Source organism: Rhincodon typus, chromosome 17, assembly GCF_021869965.1.
Source record: "Rhincodon typus isolate 14 chromosome 17, sRhiTyp1.1, whole genome shotgun sequence".
Taxonomy (NCBI): domain Eukaryota; kingdom Metazoa; phylum Chordata; class Chondrichthyes; order Orectolobiformes; family Rhincodontidae; genus Rhincodon; species Rhincodon typus.
The window spans coordinates 16,484,459-16,504,001 of NC_063348.1; the positions used below are offsets into that span (position 1 = coordinate 16,484,459).

Below are 19,543 nucleotides of genomic sequence, written 5' to 3' on the forward strand. Positions count from 1 at the left end.
CTATTCTGAAGACCCACGAGGCAGCTGACGGTCCAGATCTCCAGACTTCTAGCACTACCACCATTCTCCAGCACGACCACCGAATACCGCTCATCCCATTTAGCCCCTCCCCCTCTCACCTGGCTCTTGCCATCGTGTCCGGAGCGGTGTCACTAGTGGCTGGTGCATGTCGGGAGTTGTAGTCCTGATTGCGCCTGACCCTCGTTCATTTAAGCTTTAGGATCCATCAGCCAAGACTACAATCCCAGCGTGTCGAGCACTGGAAGCTGGAGTCAGCGCACCTGCTGCAGTGGGTTCGAGCGAATGGAGCAGTGAGGGAGCTGCAGTAATTAATTCCTGTTGATAAACTCAGAGAGAAAATAACATTTAAAGTACAGATCTCGTATTGGGAAAACCGAAACGAGTGTAGAAAATATCAATTGTAATTTATGTCTTGGATTTGGAACAGACAGTTAAACTCTTGGATACCTATATTTTAACTGACCTGTTTATCATTGTGTTATTTAATATTTGAGTTTTGATGTAATTCGAAGAAGCTGCTGAGGTTTAAACGAAGACTCCAAATGAATTAACAATCTGTGCTCATAATCCGATACTTGCTGAATGGACTTTGACGCTTCGGAATGCCCAGGAAGTACTTTTGGATATTGCAGTGAATGTATCAGATTTTCTGATACAAACTGACCTGAGTTTGTAACCCTGTGGCACCTATTGGAAGGCGAAAAACAACAATAACGGTCTTCAAAGAGCCCCAATAAAATGTGGAAGAGCAAGCAATTTCTGTGGATTCGAAGTTTCTGCTCAGCGCTGTCTCTCTGTGTACCGATGAGCAGATTTGGAAATGCTGAAGAAAATGATTTGAAGATAGCTGGAACCTCAAAACCAGGTAAGATCAGTCCGTATCAGTATTCAGTAGGTCGCATCAATTTGTTTGTGTAATTTCATTGTCAATATAATTTGTTCCATCTGTATATATTTTTGGAGAATGCAAGCTGATAATCTTTTGGTGATAAGCTGTTTGTAATCTTAATCTAATGCAGAAAGTGTATAGATCAAAAACAACTTGCATGCATATTGTGCTTTTGGTGTAAAAAAGACATCCCAAGACACATTGCAAAGGTTTAATCTTAAGAAGTGAGTGAGAAGTTCATAAATTGCCCAAATTGGTTTAATCACCTACTGTTTTGACTCAAACCATCAAAGTTTTTCCATCCAGTTAAAAGGATCTGAGTTCTGAAACTATAAATGCAGTTTAAAATATGATTTAAGATCAGCCTTTAGAATAAGAGGGTGCTATCTTAGATATGTGAATTTTAGGTCAAATAGTGTTTAAGTGTTGTCACTAATATTACAAAGACTTTCCCTGAATTGACCACCATTGTGGAGAACTGATGCCTCTAACCGTTCCTGCAATGCTTAAAGAAAACTACTGGGTAGGGACAGTATTGTTCAGATGGTATAATATAGAGAATATCTTGCCAAAACTCATTACCCAGGCTTACACACCATAGATGATCATATAGATAAAGTACTGGAAGGCTGCTAAAGTTTGTGGAACTTCATACCGGCAAATTTTTGTACCTTCAAGAGAACAAAGGAGAACATCAGAAAAATAAAAGTGAAACTTTGAGATCAAGAATATATAAAATGTAATGAAAACAGAAAGTATTGGAAATGTACAGAAGGTATGACAGCATCTATAAAAATAGAAACAGCATTAACGTTCCAGGATGATGACCTTTCATCAGAACTGGAAGACATTCAAAGTTCTGAAGAAAGGTGATTGACATGAAATGTTAACTCCGTTTTTCTTTATATAGGTATTGTCTGACCGGATCAGAGTTTCTAATGTTTTATGCATGTACTGTGGGACTAGTCAGGTTGCAAATATTAATGTGGTATTTGGATTGTTTTACCTGCTGCACTTTTATCCAGTTGAAAAGACAGAACCATACTCCTAGCTTGAGTAAGAATTATATTATTACTATAATGTTGCCAGTCAAATAGGAAGCAGTTGTTGGGGGAGGGGGAGGTGCTTGAGGATTTTGGGTCCATGAGATAATACTGGCCAGCTTGTGGCCCATTGTATTTCAAAAATTAATTATTTTTTAAAGTGTTCAATATCACTATTGATTATGGACTTTCTTCCCATTATGGTATTCAGTGCAAATAATTTGTTCTTGTGGCCCTGGGGAGACTTCCTGAGGGGAAGCTTGACCTGCTGGACAAGGACACAGTTGTTCAGGAACTTACATATTGTGGTTGACTCTCAGAACCATGGGAACAGTGTTACACAGTTTCGGTTCACCACCATGCCCTTAGGCAGTTCTCCCATGCCACACCTTTAATTGTTTTGTTTTCCTACCTCCATCTGTCATTTCTGGAAATTTATCTATTTTAGGCTTACAAGAGTCTGTGTGACATGTTATATGAGCAGTGGGAGAGGAGCTTAAAGTGCTGCACTGTATCATGTGAGCATGAGTCAGAAATTGGCAGGTACAGCAGTATTTACACAACACCTGTTGCTCAGTTAGATTTATACTGTGTGTCTCCAGGTAATGGAAAGGTACAAAGTACCTGTGTACAGAACGATTAGTTTGACTGACTGGCTTGAATGTTAACCCTTACACCACTAAGCTGAATGCACATCTTCCTCCTTTTGACTTTTTTTCCCTTCCTTTCTCCCTAGAAAATATATATGATGGATATTTGCTTGCAACATTGTAGAAGAGCTTGCATAGTTTGCACTCGTAGACTACTGCAGTTTTGCAGACTTTTTGTGTTCTATGATATGTAGTAGTTGTTTATAACTAACTATTTAATCCAGCAGTCCCCTGTCAGGCCTTGATTATAGAATACATCTGTCATTAGGCTACACATTCTCTGGAGACAAAAAGAGAAATTGCCAGAAAAACTCAGCATGTCTGGCAATATCTATGGAGAGAAAGCATAGTTAACATTTCTAGTGCAGTGACCCTACTTCAGAACAGATTGTAGCTAGGAAAGGATTGGTATGTATGCTGAAGATGGGGTGGGGAGACTCATCATTTTTCAGCATTTAACTTTTAATTTAATCTTTTAATTGGTTTTCAGCAAAGGTTTTAAAATTCATTACTAAATTATTCTCTATATATTTTCATTATTTGGGAAAAAAAGTCTTGACTTTGTCAGGATGAATTAGTGTAGATTTTTATTAGAAAAATACAAGTGCATAGAGTTTGTTTGTTTATGGCATGGGTTAGTCATCGCTTAGGATGTTGGAGTTTTTGGGAATGTGCCTTAACTGACATGATCATCTTGAGATCAGATAAGACATTAAGGTTAAAAACAGGGAGATAGGTGAAGGCAGTGGTTTGGAAACTGAATTTGTTGTGGAATGGAAAACGATGACTTTGATATTCCTAATATTTAACAAAAGAAGATTTATGCTCGTCTAGTACTGTTCTCCTGGGTATTGGGTGGTGATTTTAGAGATTAATGCACTTTGCTGTCCTACATATTCAGGTTGAAATATTTGAGTTCTTACATAGTGGCAAAACTTGGATTTCTTATCAAGTACATTGAGTGTAAGAATGCCTCGAGTTGATTTTGTGCAGATCTGGGTATCTGGCAGAGAACTGGAATCCAGTGTAATTGGCTATCTCATACACTCAGACATTTGGCTTCAAAATTCTACAAGTATGGTTTGTGGTTCATTTGGAGCTCTGGCATGCCTGGTGTTGTCTAGCTACTCAATGGCTTTGACCTGGTAGGACCAGTGTGTTGCACAAGTGAACCTGAGTGCGTTAACTGGGGACGTAACACAAAAGCTGAATGACTGAACATTTAGTTGGATAAAGCTGGTGAGATGTTTTATGTAATGGATCAAATCTGGTTGTAGTTGAATTGTGTGTCAGGCAGCTATAAAAGAATTTGTAAAACCTGAGGCACAGACATTACTTTCCTTTTTTGTAATATGTATTGACAGATTTCTCATGTGTTGATGTCGATCGCTTCTATGACCATTATGTGTGGACAAAGCAGGAGCAGAAACATCATTTGTTTTGTCCTCTGAGCAAGGAACTGCTGCAGTTGATACCATCTGCCTCAGGATTCACTGTCGAGTGGAGCAAGAACTGCCTTCCTTTTAACATTAACCAGAGTTCACATATAACTAACAGGACCTATCCAAATGGGACTGCATTTCTCACATTCCATACCCTCCACAACACTGATGCTGGGAATTACACTTGCGTAGTCAGCTTGAACGGACAGAGATATCACTCCTTCACCATGCAACTCCGATTAGAAGGTAAGGATTTAGCAACTCAATGTTGTAAATGGTTTATAAAATCAAAGGACCAATTAAAATTCTGTGTTTAGCAGAGCCTGGTTTGGAAGAGCATTGGTTTGAATGGGCAGGTGGACAACACCAATTTGAAGAGATGGGGAGATGAAAGCAACTTCCTATTTTTCATCCTTAAGTCCTTTGAGAGGTCTACTGCAAAGTAATGCAGGTTTATAAATGTTAGGAAAGTAATACCTTTGTATGATTTTGTTTTCTTTGGTTGCATGAAGTATTGAAGTCACTGTGCCCATGCATTGCTTGTGGTGTGAATGGTGGTCATAAGTGTGTGCCAGATACATATGTGCCTGAATGGGATAGTTGATGAAGTGATTGCCAGCATGGAAAAAAATGTTGTGTGAAGCCAGTGAGACTGAAACATGTGCCAGAAACACCAAGAATGATGTTGACATTCGGCAACAAATGAAGCAGGCGCTCAATACGGTGCATAGACCCTCTCTCCCTCCCCCATTCCCCCCCAGTGCTGTGTTAACTCAGTGTTATTACTATAATGCAGCTCTTTCTTGGTTTATTTTTCTGCCTGCTTGATACTCTGTAACTACGAAATTGAAAACAAAATTAATTAAGACTTTTAAAAATTATTATTAAGAGCTTGAGGAGGTTTCAGGCCAACCACATCAAATAACTTGCTCTGAAAATGCAGCTTACATTTTGACGGTTGTGACAAATTTCATCTCAGCAACTGAGACAATGCATGGCATTCTGGAAAAAAACAAGACCATACAAAATAGGATACATTGACATTTTAAGAATATTGTAGGCTATCTGCCTGTTCCTTTTTAAAAAAAAACCTAGAATCCAAGTTCAGATCAACATCTTTGCTAAAAATTTAAGTTTTTCCTTGGGCCATTCCTAAGTTTCATTAAAATCCATCCATTCATTTTGAAATCTACGGCACATAAACATTACCTCTACCCATATTCAGTGGTGGGGGTAGTTAGGTGCAAAGCTGACCTAGGTCTAGGGGGAGACTGCATTTGCATTCTACTGTTAGGTAGATTTAGGTCTTACTGTAGACATCACAGAGCTCTTCTGGATTTCTTTGCTCAGGCCACAGAATTTCATGGAATTATCCATGAAAACTTAAACTAAAGGAATGCTCTTGTCCACATATTTCACTAAATCAAAAATCACAGTACCTTCAACAAGGCCTGGTAGCTAGTAGCAAACTACTGTTCAGTGAGTTGTTAGATCAAGAGCTGACCTTGCTGGCACATGGCATGTAAACATGTCCTACTCCCTAAATGTAGGAATATTCAGCAATGAGCTGTTGTAATTTCCCTGCATGGGTTGTGTGTGGTCCTGCAAACGCATTCCAACAATTTTTTTCCATCCCTTCTTCAAGCAGCACACTGTCTGCATTGTGTTTGGATCCATGTAAATAGTATGGTTTAAAGTCTGGTACATTATTTTCAGTGTGTCTGATCTTGAATTTCTGTGAGAAAACACTAACCTGCATTCCTGTTCCTGCTTGATATCTAGTGATTTCAACTGGAAAGTACAGACCTCAAATGAGGTAGAAATCAATTTGGATGTGATGTCCACTCTCATGATATTACACACACTGTCCTGACATCAAATGTGATGAGTATCCATTTGGATGAGGTGCATTAAAGTGACTCCTGGGCAAAGTTCAACCATTTTGGGGAAAGAACAAAGGCTCCATAAGAAATCTAACTCTGTCCTGACACACTAAGTATGGTTGAACTTATGAGGAGTGGTTTTTTTGTGCAAATCAAATTACAAAACTGTTGATGTGACCTTCAAACAAATCCGTTTTGGTATCTTTTGGAGTAGTGCTGCATCTCTAAAAACATGGTAGCTGCATCTTAATCAGAGGTGCTGGATTCAACCTTCTCATTCTTCTTTCAGTTCACTGAGCCTGGATGTGTTATGTTAAGCTTGAATTATTAGGTTACTGTTGTACTCTTGTTTGCCTAAAAAGCTTGTTGCCTGTTTGTCTTGTGCTGAGAGTCAACATCAGTCTTGGGAATAATAACAGCATAGTTAATAGTGTGGAGACAATGACTGTGTGACAATTTTATTAATGAGTTGGGAATTGCTATTATTCTGCAGAATCAGTTATCTTGTATATTTTGCCTCTTCATAGTGCTGCCACTCTTTCACCCATCCCCCACAACGTGATGAAGTCATGATATTGTCATTGGACTAGTAACCAAAAATCCAAATAATGTGCTGGCAACTAGGGTTTGAATCACACCATGGCAGATTCTGGAATTTTAATTCAAGCAAGGTGGAATTAATGGTCTAATGTTGATCATGAAACAATTATCAATTGTCATAAACACCCATTTGTTTCACTAATGCTCTTTAAGGGAGAAAATCTAGTGCCATTCTCTGGGCTGATCTACATGTGACTCCAGACCCACCACAATTAAGTTGACTCTTAAATGTCTTCTGCAAATGGCCTAAAAAGCCACTTGGTTATATTGAACCACAGAAAATTCTCAAAGCAATGAGAAAGAACTACCAGGCGTCAGCCTTGACACTGGAAACTACAATGGAAAACTTGGCCCAGCTGACCTGCAAAGTCCCCTTCCCTATCATCTGGGGGCTAGTGCTAAAATTGGGTAAGCTTTCTCACAGATTAGTCAGGCCACAGTCTGATTTACTGGTGGTGGTTAATAGATGAAAAAATAGCACGGGTTATTTGGTGATGGTGGGGGTGGGGTTGGAAATGCGGGGAAGGTTCAGTTGTGTGTAAGAGCACTTCTGGGTATTAAATAAAAGAGAGAAAAGATTTTAACAAGGGTTGTTGTGGTGATTGGAGGTCCAGGATAGCTCTGCAAGAGTTCCTCAGAGCGGTGTTCTAGGCTTAACTATCTTCAGTTGCTTCATCGGTAACCTTCTGTCCATTCATAAAGTCAGAAGTGGTGATATTCACAAATTGATTGCACAGTGTTTGGTACCTTTCATATCTCCATAGATGTTGAAGCATTCTTTGTCCAAATGCTGCAAGATCTGGATAATATCCAGGTTCAGGCTGACAAGTAACATTTGAGCCACACAAGTGCCAAGCAGCGAACATCTCTGACTGGGGAGATGACCATCATCCATTGACATTCCGTTGTGTTACTGCTGCTGAACCCTTGACTATCAACATGTTAAGAAGTGTCATTGACTTGAAATTTAAACTGAACTGGTCCTATAAATACTGTAACTAGAAAAGCATGTCAGAGGCTAGGAGTCCTCTTATGAGTAACTCACTTCCTGACTCCCCAAGCTTGTCCACTATCTACAAGGCAGAAGTCAGGACTATGATGAAATACTTTTCACTTGCCTGGATGAGTGTAGCATTAGCTACAGTCAAGAAACCGACACCATCCAGGCATGTACGATGGGCAATAAATGCTGACCCAATCAGCCCACTTCCCCTGATTGTATAATAAAAGTATTTAGGTTGCTAGACAAGCGATCTAACCTTGGATAACCTTATGTCTGAATCGTATATCCTCATCCAACCTCTGCACAATCACTTTTCAGCCAGATCACTATGTAATAAGTAGGAGCAGGAGACCAGTTTGGTATCTGTTCCCCCTTTCATATTCAGGAATAGTCATGTCAATTAGATAATGCAAAGTATCACTTGGCAAAGTTTAACTTAATGTGGATTGGAAGTTGAACCTCAAGTTTGCTGAGTTGTTTTTATTGTACTGTGAAAATTGAGTGTGCTTTTTATAAAAGGAGAGTGGGAATAAGTGAATCTCTCTTATTCAAGATCACACTCTTTCTCAGATAATCTAGCATGTAGTACATGTTTAAACCGAATGTTAAAAATTGAATCATTGTACAGTACTTCCTTTAATTATTTAGCATGAACATACATGAACATTGACTACTCAGGTAATATTCTATGGAGCACTTGGAGCTGCAGATAAATTTGCTAGTAAATATATGTGCAGAAAATGGAGAGAATTGTTGAATTCCTTTGTCCAGATAGGGCAGAAATGCAGATTTTATTTTTGTTTATAGAAGCTGCCTGATCAGTTGTTCATTTTGTTGCTTAGTTTTTGTGATTTGGCGGCAAATAATTAGGCTGTTCCTGGCTGGGCTGCATGCTAGCCCACAGAAGTGCACGTCTTCTCCCTATAAAAGACATCATGATGGGATCGCATGGTGGCTCAGTGGTTAGCACTGCTGCCTTACAGCACCGGGGACGTGGTTCGATTCCAGCCTTGGGTGACTGTCTGTATGGAGTTTGCACATTCTCCCCGTGTCTGTGTGGGTTTCCTCTGGGTGCTCCGGTTTCTTCCCACAATCCAAAGATGTGCAGGTTGGGTGGATTGCCATGCTAAATTGCCCATAGTGTCCAGGGATGTGTAGGTTGGGTGGATTAGCCATGGGAAATGCAGGGTTATAGAGTAGGGTTCCAGGTGGGATGTTCTTCAGAGGGGTGGTGTGGGCTCGATGGGCCGAATGGCCTGCTTCCATACTGTTGGGAATCTGTGATTAAATGTGGAGGTGCTAGTGTTTTCAAATATTGGACTATAAACTGGTGTCATGTGATTTTTGACTTTATAAAAGACATCATGTAGATCCCATTCTTTTGTGAAAGGGCATTCTAAATCCCTACAATGAAATAATGGGTTTTGTGCTGAAATGTTGTGCAGTAATGTGTCTTTGTCTTTGTCTTTGTCTTTGTTTAGATAGTCGCTGTGACGTAGCTCCTACATTCCTGTCTCCCTCTGGAAATCAGACTTACAATCTTCCTATTGGCTCATGGATGATGTTGAATTGTACAGTGAAGCTACTCTATGACCAGAAGTTCAATTGGTGTGACCCAAGCATCGAGTGGAGTAAGGATGGGCATGTGATCATGAACAGTAGTAAATACACCTGCACTGAGGAGACCAGGTAATAATTCTACCAATTTATAATTCCATCTTCTGCAGCAGCATATATAGATAGTTAACATGGTATTGTTGCTCAGGTCCTCCTGTCTATCTAGATTAATCGTATAGAACAATAGTTCTTAGGCAGGATTAATCTCCACTGTTACTTTACTTTCCCAAATCCATCCCCCACTATCAAATGAGCTCTCGGGAATGATTTGATTTGATTTGATTTATTGTTAGGTGTACCTAAGTGAAAAGCTTCATTTGCAAGCAGTTTAGGTAAATCATAGTAAGCAAGGACATACAGATCGTAGGGTGAAAAGCAAACTTGGACAGAGTAAGGCATACAAGTTCCACTGTGCACAAGGCAAGATTAGCATTACTTAAAGTTAGACAGTCCATTCATCAGTCTAATAACAGGAGGGAAGAAACTGTTCTTGATCCTGCTGGTGCATGTGTTGAATCTTCTGTACCTACTGCCTGACGGAAGAGGTTGTAGGAAAGCAGTACTGGGCTGGGGTGGGGTGGGTCGGGTCTTTGATGATTTTGGCAGCCTTTCCGCGGCAATGAGACATGTAAATGGAGTCTGTGGATGGGAGGTTGGCTTCCGTGATAGTCTGGACTGTGTATACAACCTTCTGTAGTTTCTTATGGTCCTGGGCAGAGCAGTTGTCATACCAGCCTGTTATGCACCCAGACAGTATGCTTTCTATGGTGCATCTGTAGAAGTTGGTGATGGTCCTTATGGACATGCCAAATTTCCTAAGCCACCTTAGGAAGAAGAGGCATTGTTGTGCCTTCTTGACCAAAGCATTCACATGGGAAGTCCAGGACAATTTGTTGGTTATCGTCACTGCTAGGAACTTGAAGCTCTTAACCCTGTCAAGGGCTGTCGAGGTTTGGGTATGAAGAATGTGCTACATTAGTGATGTATAACAGGCAGACTGAACTTGTCAATTTGTACACTGCATCAGCTCCTCTAAGGCAAGGTGGTAGAGAAAAAAATGGGAAATCATAGAATCATACAGCCCAGAAGGAGGCCATTCTGTCCACCATGCCTGTGATAATGTTTTGGTAGAAATATTCAGTTAATACCAGTTCCCTGCTCTTTCTCCATACTCCTAATTTGTTTTCCCCTTAAGAGTTTATCAAATTTTCTTTTGGATGTTAGTGTTGAATCTGCTTCCACCACCTTTTGGAAAGTGCATTCCAGATCTCAATGACACACTGTAAAAGAAAAGTTACCTTATCTTATTTCTCATTCTTTGTAGGAATTTTAGCAGTTAAACAGATATAAGAGATGTCAGTTACTCAAAGTAATTACCTGAAGCCTCTTTCATCAGTTCTTCTTCTGCATCGGAAGGACCAGAACTTTATTTGGAGGAGGAAAGGATAAGAAACTTATTGTTTTCTTTTTCAGTGTGCTGTTTGGGGGACGCAGATTGAACAAAAATAATTGTGTCCCCCACTGATTATTTTCTAGGTTCTATTATCATAGAATGATGCACCACTGAAGCGGGTCATTCGGCTTATTGAGTCCGTGTCACCCTTTTGAAATAATTATTCAATTAATCCAATGCCCTGAAAATTTCCTCAAAGCCCTGAATATTAACTCCTCTGTATTTAGCCAGTCCCCTTTATGAAATAATTGGATCAGTTTCTACCAGTCTTTTGGGTGGTGCATTCCAGATCTTAACCTACTTTGTATTCTTTTACAAAAACAAAGTTGCTGGAAAAGCTCAGCAGGTCTGGTAGCATCTGTGGAGGAGAAAACAGAGTTAACGTTTCGGGTCCGGTGACCCTTCCTCGGAACTGAGGAAGGGTCACTGGACCCGAAACATTAATTCTGTTTTCTCCTCTACAGATGCTGCCAGACCTGCCGAGCTGTTCCAGCAACTTTGTTTTTGCTCCTGATTTACAGCATCCACAGTTCTTTTGGTTTTTATTTGTATTCTTTTAGTCTATCTTAGGTTCCAGCTACATTGGCTTACATGGCATTCTTCCTTGCTGCATTCTTAAGGTATTGAATTCAAGACTCCTACTAAACTTCATTTTACTAGACTGCAGTCTGATATTACTTGCCCCTCACTCTGCTTTTCTTTTTATGGTCTATGGCTTGGCTTCATCTAATTGCTACTTTTCTATTTGTCTTATCTTCGTGATGCTCCAGACTGTCAGTCTGAACCCTGCGTCCAGGATTCTCAATTTAAAAGAAGTATAGTGAGTAACCATGCTATTTGATCATCGAGGACACCTGAGCAAAGCATGATACCGACTGCATCCGATTTCCACATTTTCAATTCGATGAAAATGGCTGAATTTTTGTTTTCTCTGGCTCAACAGCATTGAGGCCAAACATAACACCTAACTGTTCAATTATTTGTGATTAGTGAACTCCACAACAGGGAATAAGCCTGGCATCTTCTGGTTTATTCTATGGAATCTGTGACTGTTACTGCCTGGAGTGCAGTGGAGACAGAATCAATCAACAGATTCTAGAAAGAAATAGATATGTTTGATGAAAAGTGGGATAAAGGGCTATGGGGAACAGGCAGGAAAGCGGAGCTGAGTCCAGGAAAAGATAGGCCATGATCACATTAAATGATGAAACGGGCTCAAAAGGCTGAATTGCCTCCTCATGCTCCTAATTCCTATGTTCCTATGGCTTATTTGCTTCGGTATCTCTCTGGGTACCATTGAATAGTTTATTATTGCGCATTCTTGGAGCCCTCTCCTTTCATAGATTTTCTTTTACTCCAGACATTTTGATAGCATGTGATCTATTTGGATTAGTTTTTGCATTAAATCAAACTCTGTTTGCATCTGGAACTTTTTAGTAGGTAAATTCCAGTATAAGCGCAGACTCAGCACTACTTGGCTCAGTCTGTACAAGCCATTGTATCTGATATTACCTATATAGTTGTAGAGTAGTGTTGTCCAATAACTATCACTGACTAGCCAGAAGTGTGACTCCAGCACATCATTTTTGTCATATGCTCTAAGATTAGTAAAAAGCACCATACATGCAACACAGGTTAATATGCTTCATTGTGTATATTTAAGCAACAAACATCTGCTACCATTCTGTGTGAAATTTTGCAGCTTTGCTTTCTCACCAAAGCTTAGAATTCAGGAATGATTTTATCATACCTTTTTGTTCAGCACACAAGATTGCGTTCAACAGTTGCAAGCAGTATTTAGACTTTGGAATGATTACTGAAGACACTGATTTGCACAATAAGCAGTGCCAAACTCTCCAGAAAGTACTTTACTATGACCCATCTATTGAAAGTATACATTATTAGTTGGTTTACTTTCAGCTGCTGGCCTGGCTTTCTAGTTGACCAAGATGATAGCTGTCTTGCCCACATAACATTACTAGTGTTTCAGTGGTGCTGAAGTCCAGCCCTCTAACTTGTGTTACACAACTTTTTGGCAGAAAACTAGCAATTGATATCTAATAAAGTAAAGTCCATGCAACAGTCAAAAACAATTGAACTCTGTCTTTCATCTAGCCATTTTACTGACAGACAAGCAAAATGTTAAGAGTATGTCTGTGTGTCATGTAATGTGAATATTGAGGTCACACATCCACCAAAGGAGTCAGTTGCTTTTTATTTATTAATCAAAAATGCAATTAGCTACACCTGGCTAATGTGTTGGACAACATTGCTGTATAGTGCTGAAAATGCTAATGAGGCATGCAGCATTTTATATCCACAAAAGTACTTGTTCAGCGTTTTTTAAAGTGGCCAGCTGCTCTTTACATCAAAGGACAGAATAAACTGTATTTGTTATTGCATTCAATGGAATTGTTCAAAAATGCTGTCTATTATATACATCAAAATAAAGAGTAATGATGGGGAGGTGTTCTAACTTGATAGCAAACTACTTGTACTTCAAGAAAGTGATGTTGACAAATATTTTTATTCACCTACCTTTTAAACGTAATATTGTGGAGTATTTTTAGTGAACAACTACCTGCTATGTACCTCGTCCACCACTGGAACCCCCACTGTACCCTTACAGAATTACCTTCTTGTTTAAGAACTGCATTTCAATTCAGTCATCGGCTTCAGATTCTTCAATATCTGAAGTTTCTAAATCCACCTGATTTCAGAAGATGATTACTGATTGTAGCCTTTCAAAGATACTACCCAGATTTGAGTATTATGCTGCCTCTTAAACATTTATGTTTCTAAAAAGAAATCTGAACTAGGCTTCCCAGTAAATGAACAAGTAAATGAGTACCTAGTATGCTGCTGAGGTGCACAGATTAAACTCAGTCTCTGGCCTGTAATAAATTATCTGATCACAGCCAACGCATTACAGTGGACCATTATTTTCTGGGCTATTGAAGATAACTACCCTACCCAAAAATTTCCTGATCTGAGTACCAATCAGCATGCTGAGTGAGAAAGGTTGACAACCTGAATGGGAAACAGTTAATCCTCAAAGTTTGTTTACCTGGTTAGCCCAGTTTAAAATCTGCTCCCCAATATTATGTTACGGACCCACAAGAAGAAGTTACGCAGAATCGACCCAACACAATTCCTTGTAGCAGACCTCAACTTTAAATGAAAAAAAATTAATGGTTGGTTCTTCGGTCAGATGTCTAGAGATGAGAAAGGTGTGGATGTGAGTTGTAGCAATGATGGGGGTAAATAAAAGGCAGAGTGTGGATTTGGTTTCAGCAGAGTGAAGTGAGATAGACAGAGCTGAGCAGAGTTATGACGGTAGAAATATGATGATGGACTTTGAAGGGTGAAACAAGACATGGTCCCTCAGTGCTTCATTGCCATTGAATTAAAATGAAGCCCTTGTGATTTTGTAGATAGACACAACAACCAATTTCCACCCAATACAGATGCATAGGAAAAGCTAAAATAAATGGTCAGGCGGTATATTTTCCTGCTTTTTAGTTGAGAGATAAATATTAAGTAGGATTTCAGGAGACTTTACCTGAACTTCAAATAGTACTATGTACATTTATCTCCACGTTAGGCAAAGATTTGGTGGCTTGATTTAACTCCACCTGTACTGCACTGTTTTATGATGCTGTCATGTGAGAGGGTGAAAGGTACTTTGAAAGGTGGTACTTCCACTAATGCCACACTGACCCAGTACTACATTAGAGAATATGGTCAAGTCCAGGAATGGGGTATGAACTCAGTTTTCTAACTACAGAATGGAGAGTTCCACCTGTGAGTCAAGGCCAGGAACAAATGAAAAATTTCTTCATGTGGTTGATGTAGGAACATGGAAAAATAGCAATTATCATGTGGAAACCCTGGGTAGGCGGCTTGCGATACTCCATTGTAGTGACTCAAATACAGTTGTGCTGCTCAGGATGAAAGGACCAGTGGTAAGACTGATGTTAGACCCTGCATTGATGGATAATGTAATGGTGTCTTTACCATAATCCTTGTTCATCAGGTTTAATCATAATGCTTCAGAGAAGTTTCTCTCCAGTCTTCTGAATGTCAGCATGATGGACGAGGGTGACTATGGAATCTTCATCTGCCTCATAAGAAAAGGATCAGCAACCTTCACATTACAAAGAGATTGTGAGTCATTGTGAGACTGTGGCTAGTGTCAATATTAATCACAGAAGTGTTATGGCACGGAGGAGGCCATTCTGTCCATCATGTCTGCACTAGCTCTTCAAATAAGTGTCAATCCTTAGTGTGATCTCCTGGTTTTCCCCCTATCCTTGCTCATTGTTTCTGTCCAAATAATTGTCCAATGCCTTTTCAAATGTTTCATTTGAAACAATCTCCACCGTACTTCCTGGCAGTGCATTCCATGGTCTAACTACTTGCTGTGTGAAAATGTTTTACTTGCATCTCATTTTGCTCCTTTTGCAACTCACTGTAAATCTATGCCCTCTCATTCTTGTTACTTGTATGAGCAGGAAGAGCTTATTCTGATCTACTCTATCCAATCTGTATCAGGTATCAGATATCCTCTTAGTCTTTTTCTCTCCAAAGAGAACATTCCAAACTTCTTCATTCCATCCTTATGATTGAAGTATCTCAGCTCTGGAAACATTCTTGTAAATTACTTCTGCACTCACTCTGATGTGTTTACATCCTTCTCATAATGTGATGCCAAAAATATACTCTAGCTGAGGTTTAGCATCACCTCTTCGCACTTGTATTCTATACTCCTTTTCATAAAACCAAGGGTACTATATATTTTGTTAGCTGCTGTCTCCGTCTGCCCTGATATTTGCAATGATCTGTGCCCAAACCCCCAGGCCTCTCTACTCCTGCACCCCCTTTAGATTTGTATCCCCTATTTTATATTGTCTTTCAATGTTCTTCCTACCAAATGCATCGCCTCACACCTCTCTGCATTGAATCTCATCTGTCACCTATCCACCCACTCCTGCAGCTTGGGGAAATAAAAGACTCCATTGACCATAACTCTCTGTTTCCTATCGCTCAGCCAACCATGAATCCATGTTACCACTGTCTCTCTTATTCCATGGCTTGTAACATTCCTCACAAGTCTGTTGTGTTGCATCAGATGCCTTCTGGAAGTCCATGTATACAATATCAACAGATTAATCCTTATCATTACCTTCCTGTTACTTCCTCAAAAAACTCCAGCAAATTAGTCAAACATGATTTTCTCTTCAGAAATCCATGCTGACTCTTCCTAATCACACACCTATTTCCATGTGATTACTAATTCTATGCTAAATAATTGTTTATAGAAGCTTCCTCACCATGAAACTAAGTATCAATTTTGAGGCGGCACAGTGGCTCAGTGGTTAGCACTGCTGCCTCACAGCGCCAGGGACCTGGGTTCGATTCCAGCCTCGGGCGACTGTGTGGAGTTTGCACATTCTCCCCGTGTCTGCGGGGATTTCCTCTGGGTGCTCCGGTTTCCTCCCACAGTCCAAAGATGTGCAGGTTAGGTGGATTTGCCATGCTAAATTGTCCGTAGTGTTCAGGGAGATGTAGATTAGGTGGGTTATAGGGGGATGGGTGTGGGTGGGATGCTGTGAGGTTCGGTGTGGACTTGTTGGGCCGAAGGGCCTGTTTCCACACTGTAGGGATTCTATGATTCTTTCTGATGGATATAAGTCCTACTGTTTTCCTGTCTTAAGAGATGTGCTTGATACAGATAGAGGAGCTTAACTGTACCAGACTTGGAAGTGCTTGATTCAAACAAAGTACCTGGTATGGAAAGTACCCATACTTCAGACTTTCATTCTTCAACTTGATCAATAAAAATTCACAACAGTGAAATTTATTTTAAACGATGCAGCCGCTGCTATGGAGGGCCAGTATCTGGGGAGCAGCAAAGTATTTCATTCCGATTGGGCTGAGAAATGAGAACTCCAGATAGCCCATTTTATTTACAGTGCTTCTTTTAGCCAGGTAATGTAAGAGTGCTTTATGACCTATTATTTACTGTGTTTCTCCTGGTTGTAGACAATGCTAGCCATGTGCCAGCTCTACTGGGTGCTTTCCTGGTGCTATTTGCATTGCTGCTGGCTGGATTACTGTATGTGAAGTGTCGGCTAGATCTGCAACTCTGGTACAGAAATAAATACGGAGAATTTGAAGTGAATGGTGAGTTTTTTTTTTTAGGTTTTTTGACAATGAAAACTTGAGAATGATCCTATGCCTCAGCAACTTCTCTTTGAAAATCTGGTAAAATCCTATTCCAAAGCAAAATCCTGTTACTGCTGAATGTTGTGATATGTGTCACTGAAAGTATGAGAGTATACCTTTTAAAAGACATGCCCATGATAACATCATAGCATATGACCTGAGGGTATATATTGTTCCATACTCCATCTAGCCTTGGGATCACTGGAAGCATGACATGCTACCAGAAGCATGTATTCTACTGTATTCTAATGGCTCCATGTTAGCCCAGGCATCTACGTGTCTGAGAAATGTCATATTTGTTGGCTGTTTTAAAAAAAAATCTGTTGGATTCTTCAGTACCACAATATCCATGACCAGTTTCTTATTTGTGGGAGTTATCATTATGATTGCCAAATCGAGGAAAATATCCCACTTGAAGTAAACTCGCATCACTGGAAATCTGAAATACAAATAGAAAATACCTGGAAATGTTCAGCAGGTGCGATAGTGTCTGTTTGGAAAGTAACCAACATGATGTTTTGAGTCGATAACCTTTTGTCAGTTCTGATAACACGTTGCAACATTAACCATTTGTCTCCACATACGGTCTGACCCCCTTAGTGTGAGTGCCTGATTTCTTTATAGCTGACCAATGTTCTCTCCCCCTATTCTGTAAACATGAACTCTTGGTGTAGGTTTTGACCTGCCTTACCCACCAGTCCTCAGTTTCTCCATCTAAAAAGCTGTCCTTCAGTTGTGCTGTTATAAATTGTGTGTCAGTGGAGCACTTTATTATGGCACTGCAACAGCCAAGTCCCATCAAGCTCTTGCATACACGTTCCAGTAGGGCCCATTGGGTAGTAACCAGGAACATTGGATAATTGTCTTGCTCCTGACCCATACCACTGCAGCAGATTATAGTGTTCTGGCTGAAATTAGCTACCAGACCTTAATCAGAGAATGAAGCTAGAATCTTGCTGGTTCAGTACTATACCTAGAAGTGCATTAGCCTACAGAATAGCTGGAAATAAGAAGTTAGACTTGTAATTATATTTCTATTCTGTCACGGTGCATAATAATGCATAGTACAGTTAAAGTTGAAACTCATCTACCTTCTGTAAATGTTTTGTACATCAAGGATCACAGCTCAAAACCTAACTCAAACAATAAGAGAAATACAAGGAACTGTTTTTCATAATTTGTGTATATAGAGTAAGTCTGTTGGCAATTTTGGAAGAATTGATAGTTGGAAATGAATTACCAGATGGAAGAATTTGGATAATTTATATACAGAATAATGGACACTATTATTTACTGGGTAGTATTTAGTTGAAAGTTCTGTTTGTTTATACATTAAGAAAAATCAATAATTTTATGCATTATTGGGGACCAGTACTTGAAGTCAACTGGGGCAGAATCTTATAGTAGTCTGAGTGATGTGGGCTATTGTAAAGACCGTGTATTTTTACTTTAGTTTTGGTTGTGGACCTGAATTGAGAAAAGGACAGTTTTACAATAAAGGACCAAGGAAGCAATTGCTGTAGTTTTAAAAAGCAGGTTGCTGAAAATAATTGCAAGTCGCAACATGACTGCTTTATTCAAGCAGTGTAGATGGCCCAGCATCAAGGGATGTGTACAAACTGAAATTCAACTGTTAACAAGTAGCTGATTGGTTTTTGGAATTGTGACCAGTTGTGAATGCCAAACAATATCAACCGGATGACAAATCTCAGGTTAGCTGAACAGCTTGTGGGTGTGAATAATAGTGAGAAGTCCTTGGACCTCTGGAAGTGGAGGCGGTGTCTCTTTACTTCGCTGCAGTGAAAGACCTGAAGCTAAAGAAAGCCAGTTGCTTTTTCCCACCAGTTGTTGTAAGTTGTCACTTATAAACAATGGGTTAGAGACTTTATAATTTGTGAATCAGTTGCTCAGTGCTTCCGTGAAGAAGGTAATGAACCTGAAGGAAAAGATCAGAGAAGTGAATGAATTTGGAAACAAAAAAAATCTCATCAGATCCTAAAGATTGGTGCTATTGAACTGTTTCCCCAGCACTTTATTCCCTCCATCTATAGCACCAGTTTTATTTTCTGTCTGTGCTTGTCTGTATATATGTAGGCATCCCTAGCTAGGCCAGCATTCGTTGCCCATTCCTAATTGCCCACGGGGCAGTTAAGAGGTTGTTGACTTGCTTGCTGAGCTGGTTTGTTTTCATCCAGACGTTTCGTCACCAGGCTAGGTAACATCATTAGTGAGGCCTCCGATGAAGTGATGTTGTTCTACTCTGCTTGGAATTTATACTGTCTGGTCCATTATGGTGAGTAGTGTCATTTTGGTTTTGTTCTGTAGAGGTTTGTATATGGAGTCCAATTCTATATGTTTGTTGATTGATTGCATTATGGGTTGAGAACCAGGCCTCTAGGAATTCCTGTGCATGTCTATGTTTGGCTTGAGATATAAATTCCAAGCAGAGTAGAACAACATCGCTTCATCGGAGACTTCATTGATGATGTTACCTAGCATGGTGATGAAATGTCTGAACGAGAACAAGCCAGCTCAGTGAGCAAGTCAACAACCTCACCCACAACCCGAGCTACAGATCTTTGCTAAAACCTTAAGGACAGTTACGAGTCAACCACATTGCTGTGGATCTGGAGTTACATGTAGGCCAGACCAAGTAGGGCAGCAGATTTCCTTCTCTAAAGGACATTAGTGAACTAGATAGTTGTTTTTTTTCT

General features: G+C 39.8%; 1 protein-coding gene across 1 annotated transcript in view; it reads left to right on the plus strand.

Moving 5' to 3' along the window:
• The first annotated feature begins 256 nt into the window (after positions 1–256).
• Positions 257–19,543, plus strand: part of sigirr (single immunoglobulin and toll-interleukin 1 receptor (TIR) domain) — a 50,786-nt gene continuing 31,499 nt past the window's right edge. Inside the window, exons 1-5 of the mRNA XM_020519503.2 lie at positions 257–886; positions 3,968–4,291; positions 9,013–9,220; positions 14,638–14,768; positions 16,647–16,787. Of these exons, the coding sequence (XP_020375092.2) occupies positions 760–886; positions 3,968–4,291; positions 9,013–9,220; positions 14,638–14,768; positions 16,647–16,787 (931 nt within the window). The 5' untranslated portion in view covers positions 257–759. The remainder of the gene's footprint in view (positions 887–3,967; positions 4,292–9,012; positions 9,221–14,637; positions 14,769–16,646; positions 16,788–19,543) is intronic.